The sequence below is a fragment of the Gossypium hirsutum genome, chromosome A01 (assembly GCF_007990345.1).
Source record: "Gossypium hirsutum isolate 1008001.06 chromosome A01, Gossypium_hirsutum_v2.1, whole genome shotgun sequence".
Taxonomy (NCBI): Eukaryota; Viridiplantae; Streptophyta; class Magnoliopsida; order Malvales; family Malvaceae; genus Gossypium; species Gossypium hirsutum.
In genome coordinates this window covers 113,033,372-113,061,326 of record NC_053424.1, presented here as the reverse complement: position 1 = coordinate 113,061,326, position 27,955 = coordinate 113,033,372, and the positions used below count along the sequence as shown (strand labels likewise).

Genomic DNA, 27,955 nt, shown 5'->3' with positions numbered 1-27,955 from the left:
ATCACCAAACACAATCCCAAAATAAAAATCAAAATATTAAAAAGAAACCTAAAAATTAAATGAAAATAAATCTTAAAACATCTCATTCCATAGTTTCAACTTTGGCGAAGACTCCTAGGGGTGGATTGGCATTTATATGGTTATATTACATACTATGTCTGAACGTAGCCGTTTGTATCCAATGCGGTCAAAACCACCTAAACATAAAAATAGTAAAGCCAATTAAAAATATAATAAAAATGAGGTGGCAAGTTTTTATTGATTTGGCCACGGAGTTCGCACTCACACATTTCTTACTTGAGCCCACGAAAATCCGAAGGCACTAAATCCCAGATATACTTGCCTTAAATCACCAATCACTTTCCTAATCAGCTTACAATGACAAACTTCAACCAATAATAACCCTCCACGTAGGAAATCGCCGCACACAAGAGCGAGTATGATTTCAGCTCTGTACTCGCGATCTAGCAACTTACCTTTTGTGTGTCATTCACTTTTTAAACTGCTATCATCACTCCTTAAAAGCTCTGTAAATCTAAGAGACAGAACGGACCAAAAGAAGAAGAAAAAAAAAAAAAGGTGAAGGTATATTATAGCTTTGCGATAATGGCGAGAAGTGTTTGCGTTTGGTTTGCCTTGGCTGCAATTGTATGCTCTTTATCGGCCATTTCTGCTGAAGAAAGCAGTGAATCGAAAGAATTCGTTTTGACATTGGATCACTCTAATTTTACTGACACTGTTAGCAAGCACGATTTCATTGTCCTCGAATTTTACGCTCCTTGGTAAGCTTTTTCATTTGTGTTCTTAAAGTGCATGCAATGAGTTTAGTAGACGATTTAGAACTCAAGGAGTTTGTCTTATAAATTTTTAAATGGTGATGTTAAATTAGATATAATTGTTTTTCTGATGATTTCTTTTTCTTGGAAATGATTTTCAATTTGAGCTTAAAGTGCATGCAATGAGTTTAGCGGACGATTTTTTATTTTAATCTGTGTTCTTAAAGTGCATGCAATGATTATATAAAATATATATATAATTTGAACTCGTAAACGGAAACAATCATTTACTATTGAAGCAGCGAGAAATTTTCATAAATCCTACTTTCTCTTGTAACTAGCATGAAAATCCTATTTTGTTATCTAAGTAAAGCAAACATGATCCATAGTTGACAACCTACAGATATATGATCTGTACACTTATTCTTTAATTTAGCAGTGAAATGCTTCCGTTGCGAGAGATTTTACCTGTTTTTCAATTTACATTTTTTTTTTGTTTTCCTGATATACCTTGTTAGTGTCGTTTACCTTCTTATGACTAAATAATCTTCTTTCCTTGTACTCTTAGGTGCGGGCACTGTAAGCATCTTGCTCCCGAGGTAGACAATATTAGATTCCCCGAAAAGCATTGATTTTTCTTGATAATTTATACGTTTAAATGGCTGCTAATGATTAAACTTCTTGTTTGTTGTCTAGTATGAGAAAGCAGCATCCATTTTGAGTAAACATGATCCTCCAATCTTTCTAGCTAAAGTTGATGCCGATGATGAAGCAAACAAAGATTTAGCAAGCCAATATGATGTCAAGGGCTACCCTACGCTTCAAATTTTGAGAAATGGAGGAAAGAATGTTCAAGAATACAAAGGTCCACGTGAAGCTGATGGTATTGTAGAGTATTTAAAGAAACAAAGTGGCCTTGCTTCTGTTGAAATAAAATTAACAGAAGATGCCAGTAACCTTATTGATGACAAGAAGATAGTAATTGTAAGCTCTCTGTTCTCTGTTCTTTTGTTTCATTGGGTTTTCATCACAAAGATTAGCTGATATGTATATACATGTTTTTTTTCTAGGTTGGGGTGTTCCCAAAATTTTCTGGGGAAGAGTTTGAGAGCTATATGGCACTCGCTGAGAAATTACGTTCTGATTATGACTTTGGTCATACTTTGGATGCTAAACAACTTCCCCGTGGTGAATCATCAGTTGTTGGCCCTCTTGTTAGACTTTTCAAGCCTTTTGATGAACTCGTTGTTGACTTTAAGGTAACTGGTTCATTGAATGTATCTATATCTATAAGTTTCTGTTGTTTAAGATTAGCTATTTTACAGAAGTTAATTGCTTACAGGATTTTAAACCGGAAGCTCTAGAGAAGTTTATTGAAGAATCTAGCATTCCTCTTGTGACTCTGTTTAACAATGACCCAAGCAATCACCCCTTTGTTGCGAAGTTCTATAACAGTCCCAATGCTAAGGTAAATTCAAAAGTCAGAAACTAGAGTGTGACTGGTATTCATTCCATAAAAAGCGTTATCTTGGAGTACTAACTTTATTCATGTTTTCTAAACTACCATATAAAAATTTCTATTCATCCTTTTAAGTTCGTCTACTAATATGACTTCTGAATCTGGGTAGGCTATGTTGTTTGCTGACTTGAGTACTGAAGGATTTGATTCATTGCTATCAAAATATCGTGAAGTTGCGGAGCAATACAAAGGAAAGGGCATTAGTTTCCTTTTGGGAGATGTTGAGGCTAGCCAAGCTGCCTTCCAGGTTAGTCTCTACTCGAAAATGGCGACATGTTTAATGCCTTCGCTAATTGCTACCTTAGTCTAAACTTTTCTGTTGGATGGAAAATAGTATTTTGGAGTTGAAGAAAGCCAAGTACCTCTAATCATCATTCAGAGTGATGATGGGAAGAAGTATTTTAAACCAAATTTGAAGGCTGATGACATTGCACCATGGGTGAAGGATTTCAAGGTAATGAATTTTGGTGATGGTTATCAAGCATAATGAGATATTCTCTTTAGTGGTTGTATTCTGTTTTGCTCACCAAAGTTAACTGCAGGAAGGAAAAGTTGTACCGTACGTGAAGTCTGAACCTATTCCCAAGGAGAACAATAAACCAGTGAAAGTGGTGGTTGCTGACACCCTTCAAGACATGGTTTTCAAATCAGGGAAAAATGGTGCGTCTATTTAGTAGTTTGCTTTATGCTTTTTACCCCCGTATGATGAATGCTTAGAATTGGTATGGAATTGTATTTCTGCAGTTCTGCTTGAGTTTTATGCCCCTTGGTGTGGACATTGCAAAAAATTGGCACCAATCTTGGATGAAGTTGCTGTCCATTATGAAAAAGATGCCGATGTTTTGATCGCAAAATTTGTAAGTTTTTATTGTATATTTTTCAATTTCTAAGGTTTCAATTTCAGTTTAGATTCTATATTTTTATAATAGAAAATGGTTTAAAACCAAACTTGTTCACCATTACAGGACGCAACTTCAAATGATATATTGGATGAGAACTTTGATGTTAGAGGTTACCCAACTGTCTACTTTAGATCAGCTAATGGAAATATTACTCCATATTTGGGTAATAGAACCAAAGAAGACATTGTTGACTTCATTAAAAAGAACAGGGACAAACCTGTCCATCAAGAGTCGCTTAAAGATGAGCTCTGAAAAGGCCAGGGTGTAAGTTTGTTGTTTACATTTTCTTAAAAAAAAAAAAAAAGTGAATGGGGGTATCAAGTTTTGAATGGTGTTTGTGTTTTGGCAGGGATTTGAGCAAAGACAAAGATACCCAGTTTCATAAAAGAACCACTGTGGACTTTGACTGAGGGATGATGCTTCATCTGCCAACCTGCTCTCCTCTTTTTGTTAACTGTAGCCGCAGCGGCTTTCTTTTTTTCTTTTTTCTTTTTTTAATATGAAAACATGTGTCGATGAATAATGCAGGATCTGTAGCCTAATACAAATTCGACTTACATGAAAATGATCTTCTCTGGTTTAGCATAATGTCTTGTTGGACTTCAATGACGTGAAAAAAATTAATAATATAAACATGGTAATAGAGATATAATAATTATTTGATAGTGCACTTAATATTAAAAATAATAAAGAAATCAACTATGTTTAATAACTTCAAAAATCGACTTATATCTAAATTATTATTTTTCCTTAAATCTTATAAAAGCATAACCCAAATTAATTATTTTTCCTATTTTGATACCTAAATCTTTTTAGTGTAATCTCAATGTTAACTTTACATAAGTTATTAATTTGATCTTTAGATTTTTTTAGCTAAATTTAATCTTTAATTTTTTAAAAAAAATTAAAATCCATCAATTTTCTTAAAAAAAAAGTCTAAAAATGTTTTTTAAGAAGAATACTAATTAAAATGTCAGACTCTATGATAATTCACTTGTACTTTATGATAATTTTCTTTTTGCAATTTTATGAATTTTTTATTTCCTAAAATTTTCATTTTATTTTGATTTTTATAATTTTTGAATTATTTTTTGACGCAACATATAAAATAAATGATGTTTATGTTAACAGATGTGCATGCGAATTGTCACACCAACAATTTTAAAAATTATTGTTTTAGACATCATTTTTGCTATAAAAAGGCGGTTTGATTCTTTTTTGTAAGCTAAGAGTTAAATTTAACTCCAAAAAAAAAATAAGGGCCAAGTTGATAGAAAATGTATAAACATTGAGGACTAAATTTATCATTATATCAATACTTTTTTATCATAAGTGATACCTAAACTATTATTTTGTTACTCATTTTACACAAAATGTCATATCCATTAAAAAAATTTCAACCAATAATAATTTATCATGTCATGTAAACTTAAAAAAATATTTTTTAATTCTTTCATTTTCCTTTTTTCTTTTACATTATATATCTCTAATTTTTTTTCTGTTTTTTTTTCTTATTTTTTTGTAATGTATGATAATACCAACAATGCTAAAAATTTACTTTCATAAGGCCGAGATGCTAGCGATTAATTCTGTTTTTGAACTTCTTCGCTTGCTTACTTGACCTGACAAGATTAAAAAAGTTATTTCATCGATCAGAACTAGTGTTTTTAAAATCAAATTGGAACGCCCCATTGAATTGATTGAGGTATCGATCCAAAGATAGGGGTTAAACCGATTAACCTACAAACTGATATAGGCTAGTTGAACCAAGCTAAAACAATTGAATTGATTTTCTCTATTTTTAAATATTTTTTATTTTTATGAATCTTTAATAATTTATTTGATCGAACATGAAGAATTGATCAAATTAAGATCTGGTATCCTAACCTGTTTAACCATTGGTCCGATTCTAAACAAAGAAATATATATATATAAAAGAGGAAATGATATTTTGTCCTTTTTTGCCATATGTCAAATTTTAATTAGTTATTTTTTTAAAAAAATAGACTTGACAATTAATCTATCAGAAATACCAATTTGAAAAAAAAATCAAGTACCACTTGTAACATGATATTTTAGATACCAATTTTGGGGTTAAGCTTTTTTTTTAGATATATTTAACGTTCAACTTAGAAAAAAAAATAATTTAGTTTATTACTTGTGATAAATTTTTTTTAAAGTATTATAATAAGAAAATGAGTATAATTTTCATTTTTTCAATTTCTTTTGGCTACATTTAAAGAAAATTATCCCATATAAAAACTTGTAAATGAGCTGTAAGTCTTTAAAAAGATTAAAAAATTAAATATATTAAAAAAAATAAAGGATTCCACAAGTTATGTGAGATTTTTAAGTGAAGTTGAAGAATTTTTACTGATTGCATGAACATATAAATAATTTAAAATATGAATAAATATAATTTTCTAATGTGATTTTTATTTTTATTTTAGATAAATTTGACTATTAATTTTGTAAAAGAGATCAAATTACCATTTTTCAATGATGTTGGTAAAATAGTTTACATATCAATTTGCTTATTTTTAATGCTAATATGACAATATTTGATACGGGGTTGCGCGCGGACCAAGATCGAGTTGCCAAGTCACGGGAAACTCCTACGAAAACCCTTAAACAATTAGATCTGAAACGAAACAGAAAATTAAAAGATTAGATTTTTGAATTTTCAGATCTGAAATAAAATCCCCAAATCAGCAAAGAATCAAATTGAGAATAGAAATAAGTGTTAGGGTTCTTGAAACCCTCAAGGAGATTGTGATTCTGCCCAATTGAACACTAAGATAGTTTTCCCCAAATTTCGACAATCTAATTTCACCCAAAAAGAGTATGGAAAAACCCTAGAAATTGGGGATTTTTGGGCTGATTCCTTAAGATAGAAAAAGGCTGAAAACACAATAAGAACAGAAAATAGATTAGATAATGATTCAGCACAAGTAGAAATAAAGAAAGAATTGACAGTAAGAAATTAAAAGATAAGTCCTAAGAAGCCTTGAAATCTCGAAAGATCTCACAACTCCCTTCAAACGGCTCTAATCTCCCCTCCAAAGAATATCAATGGCAAGAAGAAGGTTGAAGATGGCTCCCACAATCAAAAAGATTGTTAAAACAACTTCTAAAGAAAACTCAAGAGAAAATCCTTGAAGAACTCAAAGAGAATTTTCACTCAAATCAAATCTGAAATTTTCAATGTAATTGTAATGTAATGTAGGGTGGCTGGCCAAGCCATATAAATAGGCCTTTCAAATGTTTTCCTAATTTAATTAGAACACTAAAACTAAAACTAAAAAAAACTCCTAATTATTTTAATATGGAAATTCGGCCAAGGGTCTTTTATTTGGGACTCTTGGACTGAATATAAAAATTTAAACTAAATAAAATAAATAAATAAAAATAAAACTTTACAACTTGGGCCACTTTGATAATTTGGCCTGATTTTCAACTAAGTATGGGTGGATTTCTTGATTGGGCTGAGAATTTGCTTATTGGGCCTCGCCTTCAAGAATTTGGGCTTTTGTGACTCGTATCATTCCCCCCTTCCTCAAAAAGATTCGTCCTCGAATCTGAAAAATCAAATGAACTCGACTTTCCTCTATCGAACGGGACTAATGGCAATTGAGTCCACTGAAAAGAATAGCCATGAGATAGTAAATAGCAACGGAAACAAGCTTGTAGTCCAATCATAAGCATAACAGAACAGGTATAACGCATGTGAATGGACAGATTCAGATTACCATGCAAACAATCTAATTTACTCACCACTGCCTCGTCAAATATTTGAAACAAAGATGGACATGTTTTAAGGCATTCAGTCGTCTCACATTGTTCCCACAAACCATGAATAAATTGCGAGTAATAAATCAAATGGTAAACATAATCGTCACAAGTAGGTATTTGAAAAGATTTACATGGTTCACAGAGTTGCATAATCATACCATGCATTAATCGACGGTCTATAGATTCACTCACACATGCATTATCAAAAACAAGAATCTTTTTATCAACCATCAAAACAGATAGATCATCAATAAATAAAATAGGACAGTCAAGCATGTTTCGATCTAAGTGTTCATCAACACGATCTTTATCACTATCCGAGGAGTACAAAAGTGTTTCAAAGGTTTCAAGCATCTTACCTCGATAAGCAAAAGAATAAGGGTCGATTTTACCTTTTTCATTTGAAACAAACCTTCGTTCATCGGGGGCATAGTGTAGTCGAATCTCCGTTGTTGAGTTAACCTTTGTCAAATGGAACTCAAACTTCATGTACAACCACATAAACTGTTTAAGGCAAGAATATAAATTGAAAACAAATTTGGCAAATTTCGTTACCTTATTCTCCAAAACAGATTTGGACAAATTCAAGGATTTTACACAAGGTAAATCAAGAGAATAACAAATCACGCTTCTTTTCGTAATGACTTTATCAACCACAATCGAAGAGTAACAATTAATCGGATCAAAATGATGGGATCTTTTAAGAACTAAGTCACCAAAAGTTTTATCAATAATTTTCAAATCTGCACTGGACTCGGTTTCTAAAATTTCCTTACCTCGCTTACCTTCGGGATCATGTAGTGTGATTTCATCTTTGCTTAAGTTGATCGTATGAAAGCGTCTTTCATTTGAGAGGTATTGAAGTTGAAAGTTATCTTTCGATCTTTCGGGAACCTGAAAAGTAGCAACACAAGAAAAATTCATATCTTGGTTAGTGGAAACATTCCTCACTAGCCTTTCCTCGTCTTTTTCTTTTGTTTCTTTTTCTAACTCATTTTCTCTTCTTTCTTCAACTTCTTTTTCAATTTTCTTTTCTGTTTCACATTCCTTTTCACTCTCAATCTCTTTTTGCTCTTTTTCATTCTCTTTTTCTTTTTCCTCACTTGTTTTAACAGAATTTCTCAGTTTGATTTGGTCCTCATGGACTTGTTCCGGAGTGAGCGGCACTAAGGTAAGTTTCTTTCCTTGATGCTTGAAAGAATACCTATTGGTACGACCATCGTGAGTGACTTTTCGATCCAGTTGCCATGGTTCTCCTAGCAACAAATGGCAGGCTTGAATAGGCATTACGTCGCACACAACTTCGTCTTGATACTTACCGATAGAAAAGGCAATGCGCACTTGTTGAGTGACCCTAAATTGGCCTTCGTTGCTAAGCCCTTGTAGTTGATAAGGTTGTGGATGCTTGGTAGTGGTTAAGCAAAGCTTTTCCACCATCGTCGTGCTGGCTATGTTCGAGCAACTTTCACCATCAATAATAACTCTACAAAGCTTACCTTGTACATGGCAGCGAGTATGAAAGAGATGTTCTCGTTGCTGCTCGCTCCTTGGTTTTGCCAAAGATGATTGTCCACGATCATGAAAATCATCATCCATTCTAGTGACACGTCGAGGGCCGCGCCTTTGGGGTTGGTTATCCCTATCTTCCTTAATTGGATCTCGATATTGATGTTTTTGATTCACTCGTATCTCATTCAAAGTAGTATTCAATGCTTGAAGTGTAGCATTTATTTGTGTGATTGCAGCAGTATGTCCATCTAACTGTTGTTGGACTTTCATAAGTGCATCATTATTATCACCTTTAGACATCTTCAAAACCTGTAAAAAATAAACACTCAACACTCAAAAATAAAAGTTAGCAAACCTCACCATTAATCACTCAAAAAGAAAATTCAAATTCTCAATGAGGTCGAATTCAATCTTGTGAGTTCTTTATCAGAGTTTATATCAACCAATTAGAGAGTGTGAACCAAACTACCAAAGAATCCTAATTTGCACTATGATGCCAAAAACTGACGAGACACCAATTGATTCGTGTTGCACCGAGGAAGAAGTTGTGCACACGTTTAAATCCTACTAACACAAGAAACAAGAAGGTGTTAGATAACGTAAAGGAAGAATAAAGGTAAACAAATGAAAACCTACAGCTAAGAATCAATAAAAATTGCTGAAAACAGAAAACCCGAAAAACTGCGGAGTAACTTGACAACTTCGTTCGAGGTGTTCCCGATCTCCAAAAATCACGAAATTAAATCTGGAGTGTCCTTATATATTTAATTTTTGATCTGGAAAATTTGGGCACCAAATTCAACCCGCTGAATATTTTTTTAATTTTTTATTGGATTTCGTCTTTTTTCAATTTTTTGACTTTTTCGACTTATTTTTTTGCGGGAAATATTTTTGTATATTCAATAACAGTGCCAAAAATATGTATGTAAAATTTCAGATCAATCAGAAAACGTTTACCCACTCAAATAAATTTTTTTCGAAAATTTTTCTGGGTAAAACTGCTGTTTGTAATTTAAAAAATAGAGATCAGTTTAGAAATCAACCAAGAACACCCAAAACGCCCAAAATCTGATACCAAATGATACGGGGTTGCGCGCGGACCAAGATCGAGTTGCCAAGTCACGGGAAACTCCTACGAAAACCCTTAAACAATTAGATCTGAAACGAAACAGAAAATTAAAAGATTAGATTTTTGAATTTTCAGATCTGAAATAAAATCCCCAAATCAGCAAAGAATCAAATTGAGAATAGAAATAAGTGTTAGGGTTCTTGAAACCCTCAAGGAGATTGTGATTCTGCCCAATTGAACACTAAGATAGTTTTCCCCAAATTTCGACAATCTAATTTCACCCAAAAAGAGTATGGAAAAACCCTAGAAATTGGGGATTTTTGGGCTGATTCCTTAAGATAGAAAAAGGCTGAAAACACAATAAGAACAGAAAATAGATTAGATAATGATTCAGCACAAGTAGAAATAAAGAAAGAATTGACAGTAAGAAATTAAAAGATAAGTCCTAAGAAGCCTTGAAATCTCGAAAGATCTCACAACTCCCTTCAAACGGCTCTAATCTCCCCTCCAAAGAATATCAATGGCAAGAAGAAGGTTGAAGATGGCTCCCACAATCAAAAAGATTGTTAAAACAACTTCTAAAGAAAACTCAAGAGAAAATCCTTGAAGAACTCAAAGAGAATTTTCACTCAAATCAAATCTGAAATTTTCAATGTAATTGTAATGTAATGTAGGGTGGCTGGCCAAGCCATATAAATAGGCCTTTCAAATGTTTTCCTAATTTAATTAGAACACTAAAACTAAAACTAAAAAAAACTCCTAATTATTTTAATATGGAAATTCGGCCAAGGGTCTTTTATTTGGGACTCTTGGACTGAATATAAAAATTTAAACTAAATAAAATAAATAAATAAAAATAAAACTTTACAACTTGGGCCACTTTGATAATTTGGCCTGATTTTCAACTAAGTATGGGTGGATTTCTTGATTGGGCTGAGAATTTGCTTATTGGGCCTCGCCTTCAAGAATTTGGGCTTTTGTGACTCGTATCAATATTTATCTTATAGGATAAACCACAGCAACTTGCTTTGTCAACTTTAATTGCAACATCATCCAACTATTAGTGGTGGATTGCACCTTCAATCTGATAATGGAACATCAAATTTCCACAATCTAGTTGCACAAAGTAATTTGTAAACCATCATCTGCCCTCAGTTTGCGAAGCTTAACAGTTGCTGGTGTCAAAACCGGCAGACCAGTATTCTCATCTCTCCACACCAACAATACCATGTTATCTTCTTTGAAGAGCCACAAATACATTGAGGCTTAGTTACTCAAAAATGAGTCTCCCCATATTTGAACCCCAGACATCCTACACTTACAAGAGTCCTTACCGAACCCAGACTCCTGGCTTATATTTGGACATAAGTTGTGGATGTATCTAACACTCACCCTAGTCCAGTCTAATAGCAATATAGCCTACTCATGTATCTAACACTCACCCTAGTCCAGTCCAGGTTAGCTTTTGGGAATCAGAAAATGGGAATATGACTCCATCACCGTTGATGCTTGCCCACGACTTCTTCAAGTGCAATGAAAAACAACTCAAAAGCTACATTCTTCCATTTTGAATACAAAGTAACGATTTGTCTTGGTTCCAGTTATCAGGGTGGAAACAAAAACAGAAAAGGACGGGCTCAAGTCTCACAGTTACTTAAAAGACCAAAACCATACATCTGATGTTCGTTATTGACGATACAAAGAACAAGAACATGATGCATAACAATTGGTACAACTAAAATACATTTATGTATAAATATGAAGAGTCAAAAAGTGGTAACAGACAACAAATAAAGTGAATGAATGGAGGGAACTTGAAACCAAAGACTAGAAGCTAAACCATGATCTGACAAATGCATTTATATCTACATATAATCTTAGCCCTTAGGCACCAATAAGATGATGAGTTGATTGGGTCAACCAAAATGTTTATGGTAGTAATATAAAACAAAAGAAATTAAAGTTCTATCCAGTCCTCCCGGGTTGTTGGATGGGAAATACAAATCATGTATCAATCTGATAAAGAAAAAAATTCGAGTTCGAGCATAGAAGACCGACCAGATGAAACGCCATAGGTGTATAAGACTTGAGCCTGAATCTTCAATGCAAGTATTTGTGCATATGGAGATTGTTGTTTCCATGAGAATTCATCAGCCATACCAAATCAAACAATGGTTTCCATATGCAGATGGGATAAGGCCTAGAATGCTCATATTTTAGGCCCTTTCACTTCTCTATCTTAGTATCTTCTTTTTCATTGTTCTTGGCTTGTGAGTTGTTTTGCATTTCAAGTAAATTCTGCTGTTCCTCTGTCTCTTGAACTGTAGCTTCACTGACAGCTTTGGGCTTACAGCTTGTCGACTGCTGATACATAACACCACCTAGCATACAAATCAAGAGCCCCACAGTCCCCACGAAAGTCGAATGTTTGTCCCAAATAACCAAATTAATCACAACTGTCAATAGCTTGTTAACTATACCAAGAACAGTAAACCCTGTAGCAGAAATTGCCCTTCGGCAAGAGAACCCAAAGAAAGATATGGCCAACCCAAATAAACATGATAAACCCACAGGTAGAATCACTTGAAAAGAGTGCCAATCAGACTCATCCGAGATTTCATGCTTTATTTTCTTCAACTCTCCCATTATTAGTAGCTCAAGAGGAAACAATAGGAGAGCCTCAAGATTATTGTACAGTACAAGACCCCATGTATTTAGACCAATAGTCATTACCACATGCTTTATATAAACAAAATCTATAGACATACTTACCAAGTATGCAGCAGCCCAAGTATAGGCAGTTAATGTGAACTGGTAATCAGTAAGAACATAAAGGACACTGCCGCCAAAGATGGTGCCTAATGAGATCCATGTCTTCAATGAAGGCCAAGGTTGGCTCAAGTAAAGGGTCTCTCCTATTGCAACAAATATAGGAACCGCTGATCGGAAGACAATGAAAGTGTCAACATTAGCATGTAGGAGGAGCTCACTGTTGGTAAAGAGAGAGAGATAAAATATAATGGCTGCAGGTAGGAACTGCCCCATGGTCCGAAGGTCAAGTGGATCATGCTCTAGGACCTTAAACCATCCACAGAGAACTACACCAGCTGCGCTTGTCAGATACTGCAAAGCAGTTAGTGCCCCTGGATAAGGAAATTTCATTACAGCCCATTTGTTGATGATGGAGAGAAGAGAAGCTGAAATGCAGTATCCTGCCGCCACTCCATAGACAGATACTTGCTTTAGTACACAACTATACCATGTTTCTTGGGCATCACCAGAGGGAACCAAGACTTCAGGACCACGGTCAGCAGGATCCTCCACATCCTTAGACATCTAAAAACAAAACAACTACAAGTTTATTACTAGGTCTAGCTATTAGCAAGCACGTATTGTGTATACATGCATTTCACAGGCCCTGTATATGCATGCACCTATCTTGGCTGCAAGATAAACATGCATAAAAAGTAATATTTTTCTCCAGTTGAGGTCTAAAATCAACATAAATAAAAAATCAGTTTCATTCTATAAGGAAGCAGTAGAAAGGAAATATTGCAACATATTGAGCAACATTTTGGGTTATAAAATAACAATCAGACTCATCCACAGCCAAACAAATCTCTTTTGTTGATAAAATAAATACTTAAAAGTGGCTTTCTAGACAGATACCAAACTACAGAAGGAACTTCTCAGCTAAAAGGATTAGCAACACAAGGTCAAGTCATGGGAATCACCGTTTAATATAAAAATGTTAAAGAGTTGGAGACAAATGCAATGTGGTTATTAGTAAGACTACAAACAAATCAATATAAAAACCAATATGGAATGCATCAAATTTGGAAACAAGCACTAAGAAACTGATAATGATCTAAACTAAACAATTTTTAAGATTAAAGTCCAAGATAAATAGCCAGAACCCAAGAAAATGCCAACCCTGAAGCAAACTAAGGCTCCCAAAGCACATCTATTAGATATAGCACTCAGTTGACTCATGGCTATATTCAGATATAAACAGAAAGATATATGACTCTACTACTACCACGAGCAGCCTCGTACAGATGAACCAAGGAATGGCAAGGGCAGGATAACCACAATTTTGGGTACTGAGACTTGAACCTAATAATATTTCACAATACCAAAACCCAAATAACTACCTAACTAAATTTTCAATCTTGTCACCTAAATCCCACACAAGTTAGATAAGTAAAATGTCTGCTAAATGCCTGAATCTCTTAATTACCCAAAATTTCCAACACATCGGTTCTGCAGAAAGAATAAACAGATCAAGAAAAGTCAATAAATCGAACTCTTCGATAAACTACATCAAAATCTTTCAAAGTTCAAACAGAAAACAAAAAATATAGAAACAACTGAAGCTAAGAATTGATGCGAAGAAAAAAAGTTTCAAGCAGACAAATAAGAAATAAATGAAACAAACATTAGGCATACAACGATCTGCAATGCTCCTCAATCACGGTGCTCAAACAGCTCTAGGCCTGAGAGCACTGCACCACTACCCTGCTGCATGATTGCAACTGAGAAATATGGTGTATGTCACTAATTCCAACTGATAATAACCTTAGGAGAATCACATCCCAAGAGCTAGCTCCTAGGGCAAAAGGTTATATCTAAAAAGGAAATCCCATACTTTCATACGGAATCCAAAGCCCCGTACCGCAGTTAGGCATGTACCAATGAAAAAGGAAAAAGAAGGGATTGCACAAATAAAATGTAGATTTATAAGGAAATAAAGGCAGCAAATTTCACTTTCATTGTATATTTCATCAAAAGAAACAAGTCTGAGAATCGAAAAACAACATCTTTGCTTAAGATTATGGGCTGGAATGGCTCTGATAATATATTGACAGATTACAACAAAAACCCACAAAATAAAAACAGGGGAAGATAAAAACCCAGATGGAAATCAGAAAATTTAGAACAAAGTGAAGTGGAGTAATGCAATGGGTCAATAAAAATGAAAGAGCATGACAGTTTCAGATCAGTGGAACATAGGAGTGCAAGAGGAAATCGAGATTTATAAAAGAGAATTATTTACCTGGGAAAATTAGAAAGGTTGAATACACTGCGTAGATCTTTGAAGTACTGGTAGCTACTTGCGAAACTGTTTCTTGCTTGTATTGGTTTTTAATTTTAATCTCACTCTCACTTGTTTTCTTTTTTCATTTTAAACGGTGATGTGATGTGAAAGCTGGTTAAAGATTAGAGCCAACCCAGATTTGGTATCTTTAAGATGACATTTCAGTTAAGTTTTTCCCTACGATTTGAATTTTTATAGATTTATTTTATTTTATAACTTTTAAATATTATTTGATAATTTTTTAACAACTTTTAATATCATAAAATATTTATTTTATATCATAACAATTTAGAATAAAATATATATTAAATAAAAAACATAATTTTATTTGGTTTCGAGTGACTACTTTTTTTAAGCTTACATTCTATAATCCGTCACAACACCTTAGTTAAAATCGATTTTCAACTTTTCTTGCTCAACCTTACCAAACCCTCTCAATATGTTATTTATTAATATATGATTTTTTTAAGTTACTCAGTATATGTGTATTTTTTGGAAGGTATAAAATTCTTATTATCGAGCCTTTTTGGAATTAAGGAGGAGACAAGAAAAGAGAATTTTGGCTGACTTAATTTTAAGATTCATTAGGTAGCATTTGGTAAGATAGAAAATAGTCACTTCTAAGAATTTAATTAGTTGAAAAGTTATTTCAACATTTGGTATGTCAAATTTTATTTAGGGTAAACTATCAAAATAGTCTCTTTTGTGTTCTTTTAACTTTTCTTTTTTCTTTCTTTATTTTTCATTCTCTCTTACTTCTCCTATTGTTTTTCTCCCTTCCTCATCTCTTTTAACGTATTTTTTCTGCTTTTTCATTTGTTAAAACTTTTTTATGTTTATGAAAAAAGAAAAGGTGAAAGCTAAAACCAAAATAAAACTTGCTTTACATATTCTCAACCCACAATTACAAACCCTCATCGTCCATCATCATTTTAGTGAACCAATTTGGATCTCTCAATGACCTAGTCCACAAAGTCGTCTCACTCGAAGACCTCACCAGTTATGACTTATGACAGTCCACTCTCAACAATATTTCACGAGCCTGTTCCCTTAACCTCCTTACCAACCGCCACGACCACTTTATCTATCTTACCTACAACATTCTCGCCCTCTCGGAACTACGTTGTCTCACAGATTCTTCAAACGAGCTCTACACTCTCAATGACTAAAACGACCACAGTACAAAGCTTACCCTCAACTTTACCTGTAACACCCCAAACCCGGCCCAGACGTTATGACCGGATCCGACATGCCATATCGAAGCGTTCAAAACATTTTATATTGTTGATCCAGAAAAACTTACTTAGTGTTTTAAAAGATAATTTCATTATAGGTTAAAGTGAATGGAAGCTGTGCACCAGGTAGGAAACCGGAAAAGAGTTGGTGAGTCCATCGGACTGCTTAAGTACCAAGCTCCCTTCGGATCAAATCCTAGACATGCATACTGCCATTGCCACACCTTAACGTCATGGATATTTCTAGGAAACCGATTTGATTAAGTCATTTTTAGGAAAAGTGATTAATTTTGGAAAATACTTTCATTGCGGAAGCTTTGCTTGTTGTCGTGTTATTTTGAAATCAATTGTTGTTTTTTTTTTTGAAAACGCGCCCTAAAGCTATCCAATCTCAACAGTTAAAATAAGTAATACCTATCTTAGTAATACATATTAAAACCATCAAAAATAATTAAGCGGCCTTATTACATTTAAAAACCCAAAACTTCAAACGTAAATAAAAAGATGTCCAGTTCACCAGAAGAAAATCAAACTTTCAGAAAAAGTGGCCACTCCGAATTCCCTCACAGCTCCAAGCCCACTATGGTTGGGGATTACCTGCGTGTATGAAAATAAAAGGGGTGAGTTTGGGGAAACTCAGTGTGTAAATTAACCCAACCATAGCCTATATCAGCTCAAACCATAGAAATAGAATAAGTTGGCCTTAGCCCAGAACAGAATTCAGAATAAAGCCCATAGGCCCATAACAGAACATAACAGATATTACATGTTTATGCAGAAACCCAACCCAGATTCATCTATAACACCCCCGTACCAGTCTTACACCATGTGGGGAGACTACTCGACCCACCCAACCACTACACACCACAGAAATCGCAGCGAGGCTGCCAGATATTGTGACGAAGTCACCAGATACAGATAATTGTGGCATAGCCACCAGGACAGATATATGTGGCAGAGCCACTAGATCAGATAATTGTGGCATAGCCACTAGGACGCTTCCTCCATAGTATAACCCAAGTCCCCATGCAACAGATATATAATCATGGCATACATCATACAGAATCAGATCGTCATGCTTTTCAGTCAAAAGTAACCCTAGGGGTATAATGGTAATTTTTCATACATAGGGGTATTCAAGTAATTTAACTATTCTTAAGGTTTTCATACATAACATAGCCATTTACGTACAATCAGAAACACTTACCGCGTTTTCTTACCAATTTGGGCCCGTTGGCCCATTATCCCGTTTTTGGCCCATTAAGCCCAAAAATATCGAAATGCACAGAATCGCGCACTCTGCAGTCTTATCACTTTAATTTACCATATACATCAAACTATTAATCTCATGAGTATTCACACACTCGCAATATCTTAAAATACTGGCTTTTCGGCATTTCAGCTTTTCGGCTTGTGCCGGTTTAGTCTATAAGAGGGTGTTAGTTACACACCTGTTTGCGACGATATGCTGACGAGATCCACACACGAACCGCCTACAATTGGATTACTAACACGTTAATCTAACTATTCAAATACAAACTACGTATTAACCCCTTACAATATTCGGCCAACCACACCTACAGATCATAGTAAGCTTATAAGAAAACAATAAGCAACTCATTAACAAATTTTTGTCAATATTTACCACATAATCATAATTTCACTGCAAGCTGTCTTCCTGAGCAACAGTCACTAAATTATTTATAACTGGAGTTACGAAACTCCAAATCAAGTGCCGTTAATTTTCCCTAAAAATAGACTCATATATCTTATATCCATAAAATTTTTAGAATTTTTGGTATGGCCAATCAATACCAGATTTTTCTTAAAGTTTCCCATGTTTCACTGTTTGACTAATCTGACCACTCTTCATTACGAATCAAATTTCTCATTGTACAGAATTCAAAATATGTTCTCGTTTATTCCATTTGAAACTAGACTCATTAAGATTTAATTACATAATTTATGCAGCTTCTAACTCATCTCCCACAATTTATGGTGATTTTCCAAAGTCACGTTACTGCTGCTATCCCAAGCAGATTTATTACCAAATCACTCTTTCACACCTAACTTGCATGCTTGTTATTTAAACATGTATATCACCAATCAATCATCACATATCTATGATTTTACTTAAGTATAATCTCCATTTCATCATTTTAAAGTATAACATGTTAGCCGATTTTTCCCCTTAGCATCTAAGGCACATGCATGCTCATTTGTTTGGCTCAACTTCACCTATCTTTCATTTTTCATCAAAATAACATGAAACAACAACCATTTCCTTCATTTTAATTCATGAGTAAATGCTCACAACACAACTAAAAACCAAAATATGCTTCAAGAGTTAAGGTAGAATCAAGAAGAACTCATGAACATCAAGATAGAAGCAAACTACCATGAACTTACCTTCAATTTTCTTCCCCAAGTGACCGAACATTCAAGAGCTTTTTCCTCTCCTTTCTCTTCTCTAACTTTCGGTTATGATGAACAAAGATGGACAAAACTTTGTTCTTTTCACCCCTTTTTCTTTTAATAAAATTTCATATTTCATCCATTTAATTCTTTAATACAAAAGACATGAAATGCCCATCATAGAACATTTACCTAAGCCATTATCATGGAACATTTACCTAACCCATTATCATGGAATATTTACCTAATCCATTATCATGGAACATTTACCTAACCCATTATCAATTTGTACCATGAATTATGGATATCAAGTGCTCATATTGTCTACAACAACATGATGGCTGGCCACTTCATGTAAAATAGGAGGTTTGACATGCAAATCCTCCTATTTTGCACTACTATTTATTTGGCCACTACAAATTAGCCTATAGTATTTTCAAACATTTTCACATAGGTCCTATTTCATAATTTCACTCACAAATGACAAAATCAAAGCAGGAAAATTTGCCAACATTCACAGAATTCCCGAAAATTGGGGCGTTACAACTCTACCCCCTTAAAGAAATTTCGGCCTCGAATTTTACCCGATCCAAATAGTTGAGGGTATTGTTGACGCATAGTCTCTTCTGATTCCCAAGTAGCTTCTTCCCTTCCATGATTACGCCAAAGCACTTTCACTAACGGGACAGATTTCCTTCTGAGAACCTTAACATCTCGAGCCAATATTTGCACAGGCTCTTCCTCAAAGGTCAAATCAGTCTGAACTTCAATTTCTGCAACTGGCATGACATGAGCAGGGTCAGAACGATAACGCCTTAGCATGGAGACGTGAAAACATTGTGAATCCTATCTAACTCTGGAGGCAATTCCAATTGATAAGCTACTGGGCCTACTTGCTTCAAAACCCGATAAGGCCTAATGAACCACGGACTCAACTTGCCCTTCTTACCGAACCTTAATATCTTCTTCCAAGGAGAAACCTTTAAGAAGACCATATCACCTACTGAGTACTCAATCTCTTTACGCTTCAAATATGCATACGATTTTTGCCTATCAGATGCTTCTTTTAACCGGTCCCTAATTATTCTGACCTTATCCTCAGTATCAGCTACCAACTCTGGTCCAAGAACTTGTCGCTCTCCTAGTTCGGTCCAACAACTAGGTGTACGACACCTTCGTCCATACAGTGCTTCATACGGTGCCATTCGAATACTCGCTTGGTAACTGTTATTGTACGCAAATTCTGCCAACGGCAAGTAATCCTCCAAACTACCTCGAAAGTCAATCACGCATCCCCTCAACATGTCCTCCAGAATCTGAATAACCCTCTCTGACTGACCATCAGTTTGGGGATGGAAAGTCATACTAAAGTTCAATCGCGTCCCCAACGCCTCATGCAACTTTTGCCAAAACCGAGATGTGAATCTGGGATCCCGGTCAGAGACAATTGAAACTGGGACTCCATGAAGTCATACAATCTCCGCCACATACAGCTTGGCTAACTTTTGAAGCGAAAAGTCAGTACGTACAGGTATGAAATGGGCTGATTTGGTCAACCTATCCACAATCACCCACACCGAGTCTTTCTCTGATGGTGTCAAAGGCAACCCACTCACAAAGTCTATGGTTACCCTCTCCCACTTCCAAAGTGGTATCTTCACCGGCTGTAACAATCCAGAAGGTAATTAATTTTCAGCTTTCACTTGTTGGCATGTCAGACATTTTCCTACAAACTCCGTTACTTCTCGCTTAAGTCCAGGCCACCAGTACAATTCTCGCAAGTCGTGATACAACTTATTCCTTCCAGGATGCATGGCACATAGTCCCCCATGAGCTTCCTTCAATATTGTCTGCCTTAAATCAGAGTCCCTTGGAATACAAATTCTTCCTCGGAAACATAGAACTCCATCACCATTTAAACCGAACTCAGAAGTTTCCCCTTCCTTAACTTGTTGAAAACGAGCAACCAAAGACTCATCTTCCAACTGTTTTTCCTTAATCTGGTCCACCCAGGTTGGCCTTACTTGCAATTCAACCAACAAACTGCCATCATCATACAGACTCAAACGAGCAAACATTGCTCTCAGATCAGATACGGTTCTACGACTTAAAGCATCGGCTACCACATTAGCCTTGCCTGGGTGATACTCGATCGAACAGTCATAATCCTTAAGCAACTCAATCCATCTCCTTTGCCTAAGGTTCAGCTCCTTTTGAGTCAACAAATACTTAAGACTCTTGTGGTCTGTGTATATAATGCACCTCTCCCCGTACAAGTAATGTCTCCAAATCTTAAATGCAAATATCATTGCCGCCAACTCCAAATTATGAGTAGGATAGTTCCTTTCATGAGGTTTAAGCTGTCATGATGCATATGCAACCACCTTACCCTCCTGCATTAACATGCAGCCCAAACCCACGTGTGATGCGTCATTGTACACAGTAAAATCCTTCCCAGACTCCGGCTGAATCAACACAGGTGCTTCAGTCAGAACTTTCTTCAACTTCGCAAAAGCTTCCTGCTGCTTCTCAGTCCATACAAACGGTACTCCTTTCCTTATGAGTTTTGTCAGAGGTGCTGCCATCACAGAAAAACATTCTACAAACCTTCTGTAGTATCCTGCCATCCCTAGGAAACTTCAAATTTCCGACATCGTCCTAGGTAGCTTCCACTCCAAAATTGCTTCAATCTTTCGAGGGTTCACCTTAATCCCTTCGGCAGAGACCACATGTCCTAAGAAGGTTACCTCCCTCAACCAAAATTCACACTTGCTGAACTTCGCAAAGAGTTCCTTCTCCCTTAACACTCGCAGCACTATACGGAGATGCTCATCATGTTTTGCTTCAGTTTCAGAATATACCAGGATATCATCAATGAAGACGACTACGAATCGATCCAAGAATGGTTGGAACACCTGATTCATCAGATCTATAAATGCTGCAGGAGCGTTCGTCAGTCCAAATGGCATAACCAAAAACTCGTAATGACCATACCGAGTCCTGAATGCCGTCTTATGGATATCTGCCTCCTTGACCCTTAACTGATGATATCCAGATCGGAGGTCGATCTTAAAAAATACAGAAGCCTCTCTAAGCTGGTCAAACAGATCGCCAATCCTTGGCAGTGGATACTTATTTTTAATTGTCAGTTTGTTTAAATGGCGATAATCAATGCACATCCGCATTGTACCATCCTTCTTCATCACGAATAGCACCGGTGCTCCCAATAGAGACATGCTTGGCCTAATGAAGCCCCTATCCAACAACTCTTGAATTTGAGCCTTTAACTCCACTAACTCCTTCGGTGCCATCCTAACAGTGCGATGGACACGGGCGCCATTCCAGGCAACAAATCTATTCCAAACTCAACTTCTCGGTTCGGAGGCAATCTTGGAAGCTCCTCCAGAAAAACATCTTGGAACTTCTTTACGGTCCTAACCTTATCCACTGTCAATCCCTCCTCTTCTGACTGACTTACAAATGCCAAATAGGCCTCACAACCTTTCCGAATCCACTTTTCGGCTCTTAAAGCCGACACCACATTGGACAAATAATCCCTTCGCTCACCTATCACCATAACCTCCTCATCCTTTGTGGTTCTTAACACCATTCATTTAGCAGCCCAATCCAGGGTTGCCTTATGCTTAACAAGCCAGTCCATTCCCAAAATGAGATCAAACTCTCCGAACGGTAACTCCATCAGATCTCCAGGGAAAATCCTACCTTGAGTTTCTAAGGGTACATCCCTATACAGTTTGTCTACCCTAACCGAGTGACCCAAAGGACTTAGTACAGATACCCCACTCACAATCTCCTCAGAGCAGTCCAAGTCGTCCATAATCCATTCTGTAGCCTCCAACCAATATTTCGCCACATTCGGGGCTATACCAGACACGCCCCTAAAGATCTCCGCTCCGTTAGCCCGAAGTCATTCAAAAATAGATCCCCGAACTCCATTGCCCGCACTTGCCCCGGCAACCCTTTCCAGAACACGAAGCATTGACTGTGACAGGGCATCATCCTCGGCATCGCGGTCATGAGACTCTACTTCTGTTGTCAGTGGTACCGGTGCATCCATCGCTGGTAAATGTCTCGAAGACGAAGATCTCGCTCGAGCACTTCCTCGGCTCCGTCCACAGCCTCTTGTACTCATATCGTATTATCTTGATTACGAATTTTTATGCATCAATTAATATTCCAGTGTTTATTACAGATGTTTTATGAATCAGACAGTAGTTCAGAGTTTGTTTTCGCAGAATCGAAGTCTAGCTACAATTTCAGTCTCTTATTAGATTTTCCTATGGTTTCAGTATCATCCTATCTAGAGTATCCTAGCAGGATTTCAGTACAGACAGATAAGTCAAAAAAATATTCAGAAGAGTTCATAGTAATACTTACAGGCTTGGGTCGGAGATTCGGAATGCCACCTTCAAAGATCTAAATTTTGAAAATCGCGTTTTTCGCAATCTTTATAAAAAAAATTTTGTTTTTGAATTTTTTTTTTGTAAACCCATTCCACAGCCGAGTTGTTGCAACCTAGGCTCTGATACCACTAAATGTAACACCCCAAACCCAACCCAGACGTTATGACCGAATCCGACATGCCACATCGAAGCGTTCAAAACATTTTATATTGTTGATCCAGAAAAACTTACTTAATGTTTTAAAAGTTCATTATAGGTTAAAGTGAATGGAAGCTGTGCACCAGGTAGGAATCCGGAAAAGAGGTGGTGAGTCCATCGGACTACTTAAGTACAAAGCTCCATTCGGATCAAATCCTAGACATGCATACCACCATTGCCACACTTTAACGTCATGGATATTTCTAGGAAACCGATTTGATTAAGTCATTTTTAGGAAAAGTGATTAATTTTGGAAAATACTTTCATTGCGGAAGCTTTGCTTGTTGTTGTGTTATTTTGAAATCAATTGTTTTTTTTTGAAAATGCGCCCTAAAGCTATCCAATCTCAACAGTTAAAATAAGTAATACCTATCTTAGTAATATATATTAAAACCATCAAAAATAATTAAGCGGCCTTATTACATTTAAAAACCCAAAATTTCAAACGTAAATAAAAAGATGTCTAGTTCACTAAAAGAAAATCAAACTTTCAGAACAGGTGGCCACTCCGAATTCCCTCACAGCTCCAAGCCCACTATGGTTGGGGATTACCTGCATGGATGAAAATAAAAGGGGTGAGTTTGGGGAAACTCGGTGTGTAAATTAACCCAACCATAGCCTATATCAGCTCAAACCAGAAAAATAGAATAAGTTGGCCTTAGCCCAGAACAGAATTCAGAATAAAGCCCATAGGCCCATAACAGAACAGAACAGATATTACATGTTTATGCAGAAACCCAACCCAGATTCATCCATAACACCCCCGTACCAGCCTTACACCATGTGGGGAGACTACTCGACCCACCCAACCGCTACACACCACAGAAATCGCAGCGAGGCTACCAGATATTGTGACGAAGTCACCAGATACAGATATTGTGGCAGAGCCACCAGATCAGATAATTGTGGCATAGCCACCAGGACAGATATATGTAGCAGAGCCACCAGATCAGATAATTGTGGCATAGCCACTAGAACGCTTGCTCCATAGTATAACCCAAGTCCCCATGCAACAGATATATAATCATGGCATACATCATACAGAATCAGATCGTCATGCTTTTCAGTCAAAAGTAACCCTAGGGGTATAATGGTAATTTTGCATACATAGGGGTATTCAAGTAATTTAACTATTCTTAAGGTTTTCATAAATAACATAGCCATTTACGTATGATCAGAAACACTTACCGCGTTTTCTTACCAATTTGGGCCCGTTGGCCCATTATCCCGTTTTTGGCCCATTAAGCCCAAAAATATCGAAATGCACAGAATCGCGCACTCTGCAGTCTTATCACTTTAATTTACCATATACATAAAACTATTAATCTCATGAGTATTCACACACTCGCAATATCTTAAAATACCGGCTTTTCGGCATTTCGGCTTTTTGGCTTGTGTCGATTTAGTCTATAAGAGGGTGTTAGTTACACACCTGTTTGCGACGATATGCTGACGAGATCCACACACGAACCGCCTACAATTGGATTACTAGCACGTTAATCTAACTATTCAAATACAAACTACGTATTAACCCCTTACAATATTCGGCCAACCACACCTACAGATCATAGTAAGCTTATAAGAAAATAATAAGCAACTCATTAACAAATTTTTATCAATATTTACCACATAATCATAATTTCACTGCAAGCTGTCTTCCTGAGCAACAGTCACTAAATTATTTATAACTGGAGCTACGAAACTCCAAATCAAGTGTCGTTAATTTTCCCTGAAAATAGACTCATATATCTTATATCCATAAAATTTTTAGAATTTTTTGTATGGCCAATCAATACCATATTTTTCTTAAAGTTTCCCATGTTTCACTGTTTGACTAATCTGACCACTCTTCATTACGAATCAAATTTCTCATTGTACAGAATTCAAAATATGTTCTCGTTTATCCCATTTGAAACTAGACTCATTAAACTTTAATTACATAATTTATGCAGCTTCTAACTCATCTCCCACAATTTATGGTAATTTTCCAAAGTCATGTTACTGCTGCTGTCCCAAGTAGATTTATTACCAAATCACTCTTTTACACCTAACTTGCATGCTTGTTATTTAAACATGTATATCACCAATCAATCATCACATATCTATGATTTTACTTAAGTATAATCTCCATTTCATCATTTTAAAGCATAACATGTTAGCCGATTTTTCCCCTTAGCATCTAAGGTACATGCATGTTCATTTGTTTGGCTCAACTTCACCTATCTTCCATTTTTCATCAAAATAACATGAAACAACAACCATTTCCTTCATTTTAATTCATGAGTAAATGCTCACAACACAACTAAAAACCAAAATATGCTTCAAGAGTTAAGGTAGAATCAAGAAGAACTCATGAACATCAAGATAGAAGCAAACTACCATGAACTTACCTTCAATTTTCTTCCCCAAGTGATCGAACATTCAAGAGCTTTTTCCTCTCCTTTCTCTTCTCTAACTTTCAGCTATGATGAACAAAGATGGACAAAACTTTGTTCTTTTCACCCCTTTTTCTTTTAATAAAATTTCATAGTTCATCTATTTAATTCTTTAATACAAAAGACATGAAATGCCCATCATAGAACATTTACCTAAACCATTATCATGGAACATTTACCTAACCCATTATCATGGAATATTTACCTAACCCATTATCAATTTGTACCATGAATTATGGATATCAAGTGCTAATATTGTCTACAACAACATGATGGCTGGCCACTTCATGTAAAATGGGAGGTTTGACATGCAAATCCTCCTATTTTGCACTACTATTTATTTGGCCACTACAAATTAGCCTATAGCATTTTCAAACATTTTCACATAAGTCCTATTTCATAATTTCACTCACAAATGACAAAATCAAAGCATGAAATTTTGCCAATATTCACAAAATTCCCGAAAATTGGGGCGTTACATTACCCAAACCATTTTTGTTCTACGCTCCATTTCTCTCTTCGGTTCATCCATACTTGGCTTCCGACCAAGCTTGCTTGAGAATATCACAATAAGGTTTAGATCAAATTTATCATTTGCTTAATTTTATTCATCAAAAAATAAAAGAAAATGAAAGGAATAATCTACATGATTCTGTAAAAGTTTAGAAACGGAACAAATTGTTTTGAATATAAAGAATTCAATTTATGTTTAGATTTGATTAAGGATATGATTTTTTATATTGATTAGTTAGACCTAATTTTAGTTTCAAAATTAAGTTATCTTCAAATCGAGATTTGATTAAGAATGATTGATATTCAGTTTTGAGTAAAATTCAATTTAGGAATCATATGAAAGAGACGAGGACTTGGTTTATTTGGTGGGCAAAGATTATATTTCTACAATGAATAATATGAGAAAAGAGAAATAGAAGGGAAGAAGAAAAAGGAAAATAAAGAAATTAAATTAAAATTTTAAATTGTTCAAAAAATTAAAAGTATAGGGGCTAGTATTAACAAATGGAAAATATAGAAAAACTATTTTAAAAAAATAGAGAAGGGAGGAAAACGAAGAGAGAAGGAGAAGAAAATGAAAAAAAAAAAAGTTCAAAGAACATAAAAGAAAAAAATAAATTGCTTAAAATGAAAAAAATATAAGGACCAATTGTATAATTTAACCTAAAATTTTCGTTTGAAATGATGATTTAACGTGTCACGTTAGCTTACTATTACACCATTAATGACAATTAACTCTCTATGACTAAAATGTTACAACACGATAACGTAAGTGACAAAAGCGTAATATTTCAAACATAAGTGACTAAAATGTAACCTGAGATAAACAAAAATGATTATTTTGATAGTTTATTATTTTATTTACTTTCCTTATAATCTAACTTTTCCTTAGGAGTTACTTTCTCATAAACATGGCAATGTGTTTTCCAAAATAAATTGTGAGCAAGTTACTTTCCATGTAAATTGGAAAGTTAAAAAAAAAATCAACACAAAAGTAACCATACTTTATATTAATTTACTAATGAACATAAAAAGAACAAGAAGAAGCTATTACATGCTTCCCTTTTCTTACTACTTGATTTTTTATTACTTCAACAGATTTTTGGAATGTAATTTTTTCTTTTATTTTATATTTTATATCAATATTTAATTATCTATATTTTCTATTTTCTTTTCGTTATATTAATTGAGAACTCAATTTTATTATAAAATTTATGAATTTTTACAAGCAAAAGGGAAAAAAAATTAAGGTTTAAGTTTAGCTCTAAAACTGATTTGATCATAACCTTTTTGCATAATTTATATTTGAATTATGATTTGTTGTATGTGATTGAGAATTTTACTAGAATGATTTTCGAGAATGAATAAATGATTGACCATCCATTTAGAAGTAGAATAGATAAGACAAGTGATAAATCAAATTTCAAAGTAATTATGTATTATTTAAGTAAATATTTTTTTTTCAATATCAAAAGTAAATTATGTTACACTGAGGCTTTGAAAAATGTAAAAATTATCATTCAATATTAAATACTTAACTCAAATATTTGTTAAGAATAAGGTTTATTATAAAAATAAATATATGAATATTGCATTTTATTTAATAAGGGTAAATTTATAAATTATTATTACATTCCTAGAAAAGTTGTTAGTGAATCAAACCTGATAATGTAACTTTTTTGGGATTTTAATCAATACATTTTAATGTATATTAAATATTATAAAGTAACTTTTCTGGCAATCACATTCCATTATAATCATAACATAGGGAAGCAACAAAAACTACCTTAATGTCGAGATATCCCTAAAATATATTGTAAAAATAACTTTTAGAAATGTATATTTTTGGAGTTTTTTTTTTCATATTGTGAAATAAAAGTCTTCCCAAAATGTTATATGACAACACAGAAGGAGGGAGATTGTGCTCTGCAAGGGGGCGCCCGAGCCAAAGTTGCGAACGTGAACCTTATTGGGTTCTTTTCACAACCTACTCTACATCCACATCTAACCTAAGCAAAAAAGAAACCCGTATGACCCTACATAGCACCATTAATATCATAAACAATTCTC

At 35.0% G+C, this 27,955-nt stretch overlaps 2 protein-coding genes across 4 annotated transcripts; one reads left to right on the top strand and one right to left on the bottom strand.

Annotated features, from left to right (window-relative positions):
* Positions 1-474: 474 nt before the first annotated feature.
* On the top strand, positions 475-3,782 carry LOC107939005 (protein disulfide-isomerase). Its single transcript, XM_016872294.2, has 11 exons — positions 475-782; positions 1,345-1,375; positions 1,473-1,760; positions 1,847-2,035; positions 2,119-2,244; positions 2,405-2,542; positions 2,630-2,749; positions 2,838-2,955; positions 3,040-3,152; positions 3,261-3,461; positions 3,547-3,782. Exons 1-10 carry the CDS (start codon positions 607-609, stop codon positions 3,447-3,449), a joined length of 1,488 nt encoding a protein of 495 aa, XP_016727783.1. The 5' UTR covers positions 475-606; the 3' UTR covers positions 3,450-3,461; positions 3,547-3,782.
* A 7,613-nt stretch (positions 3,783-11,395) lies between these two features.
* Positions 11,396-14,823, bottom strand: LOC107939018 (GDP-mannose transporter GONST3). 3 transcript variants are annotated; one of them, XM_041113803.1, is made up of 3 exons: positions 14,624-14,813; positions 13,808-13,830; positions 11,396-12,903 (listed from the first exon to the last, which is right to left on the bottom strand). In XM_041113803.1, the coding sequence occupies exons 2-3, from the start codon at positions 13,823-13,825 to the stop codon at positions 11,794-11,796; spliced, it is 1,128 nt and encodes a 375-aa protein (XP_040969737.1). In that variant the 5' UTR covers positions 13,826-13,830; positions 14,624-14,813; the 3' UTR covers positions 11,396-11,793. The 3 variants fall into 3 exon arrangements, with proteins under 3 accessions (XP_040969737.1, XP_016727793.2, XP_016727794.2); XM_016872304.2 differs by lacking the exon at positions 13,808-13,830 and having other exon boundaries at positions 14,624-14,823; XM_016872305.2 differs by lacking the exon at positions 13,808-13,830 and having other exon boundaries at positions 11,396-12,918.
* Positions 14,824-27,955: the final 13,132 nt, after the last annotated feature.

What these genes read in the sequence shown, in the direction of transcription:
- LOC107939005 (XM_016872294.2), top strand. Translation starts at nt 607, where the DNA reads ATGGCGAGAAGTGTTTGCGTTTGGTTTGCCTTGGCTGCAATTGTATGC. An exon ending in CATGGGTGAAGGATTTCAAG is followed by an intron (nt 2,750 to 2,837) that starts GTAATGAATTTT and finishes AGTTAACTGCAG; the next exon opens with GAAGGAAAAGTTGTACCGTA. An exon ending in ATGTTTTGATCGCAAAATTT is followed by an intron (nt 3,153 to 3,260) that starts GTAAGTTTTTAT and finishes TCACCATTACAG; the next exon opens with GACGCAACTTCAAATGATAT.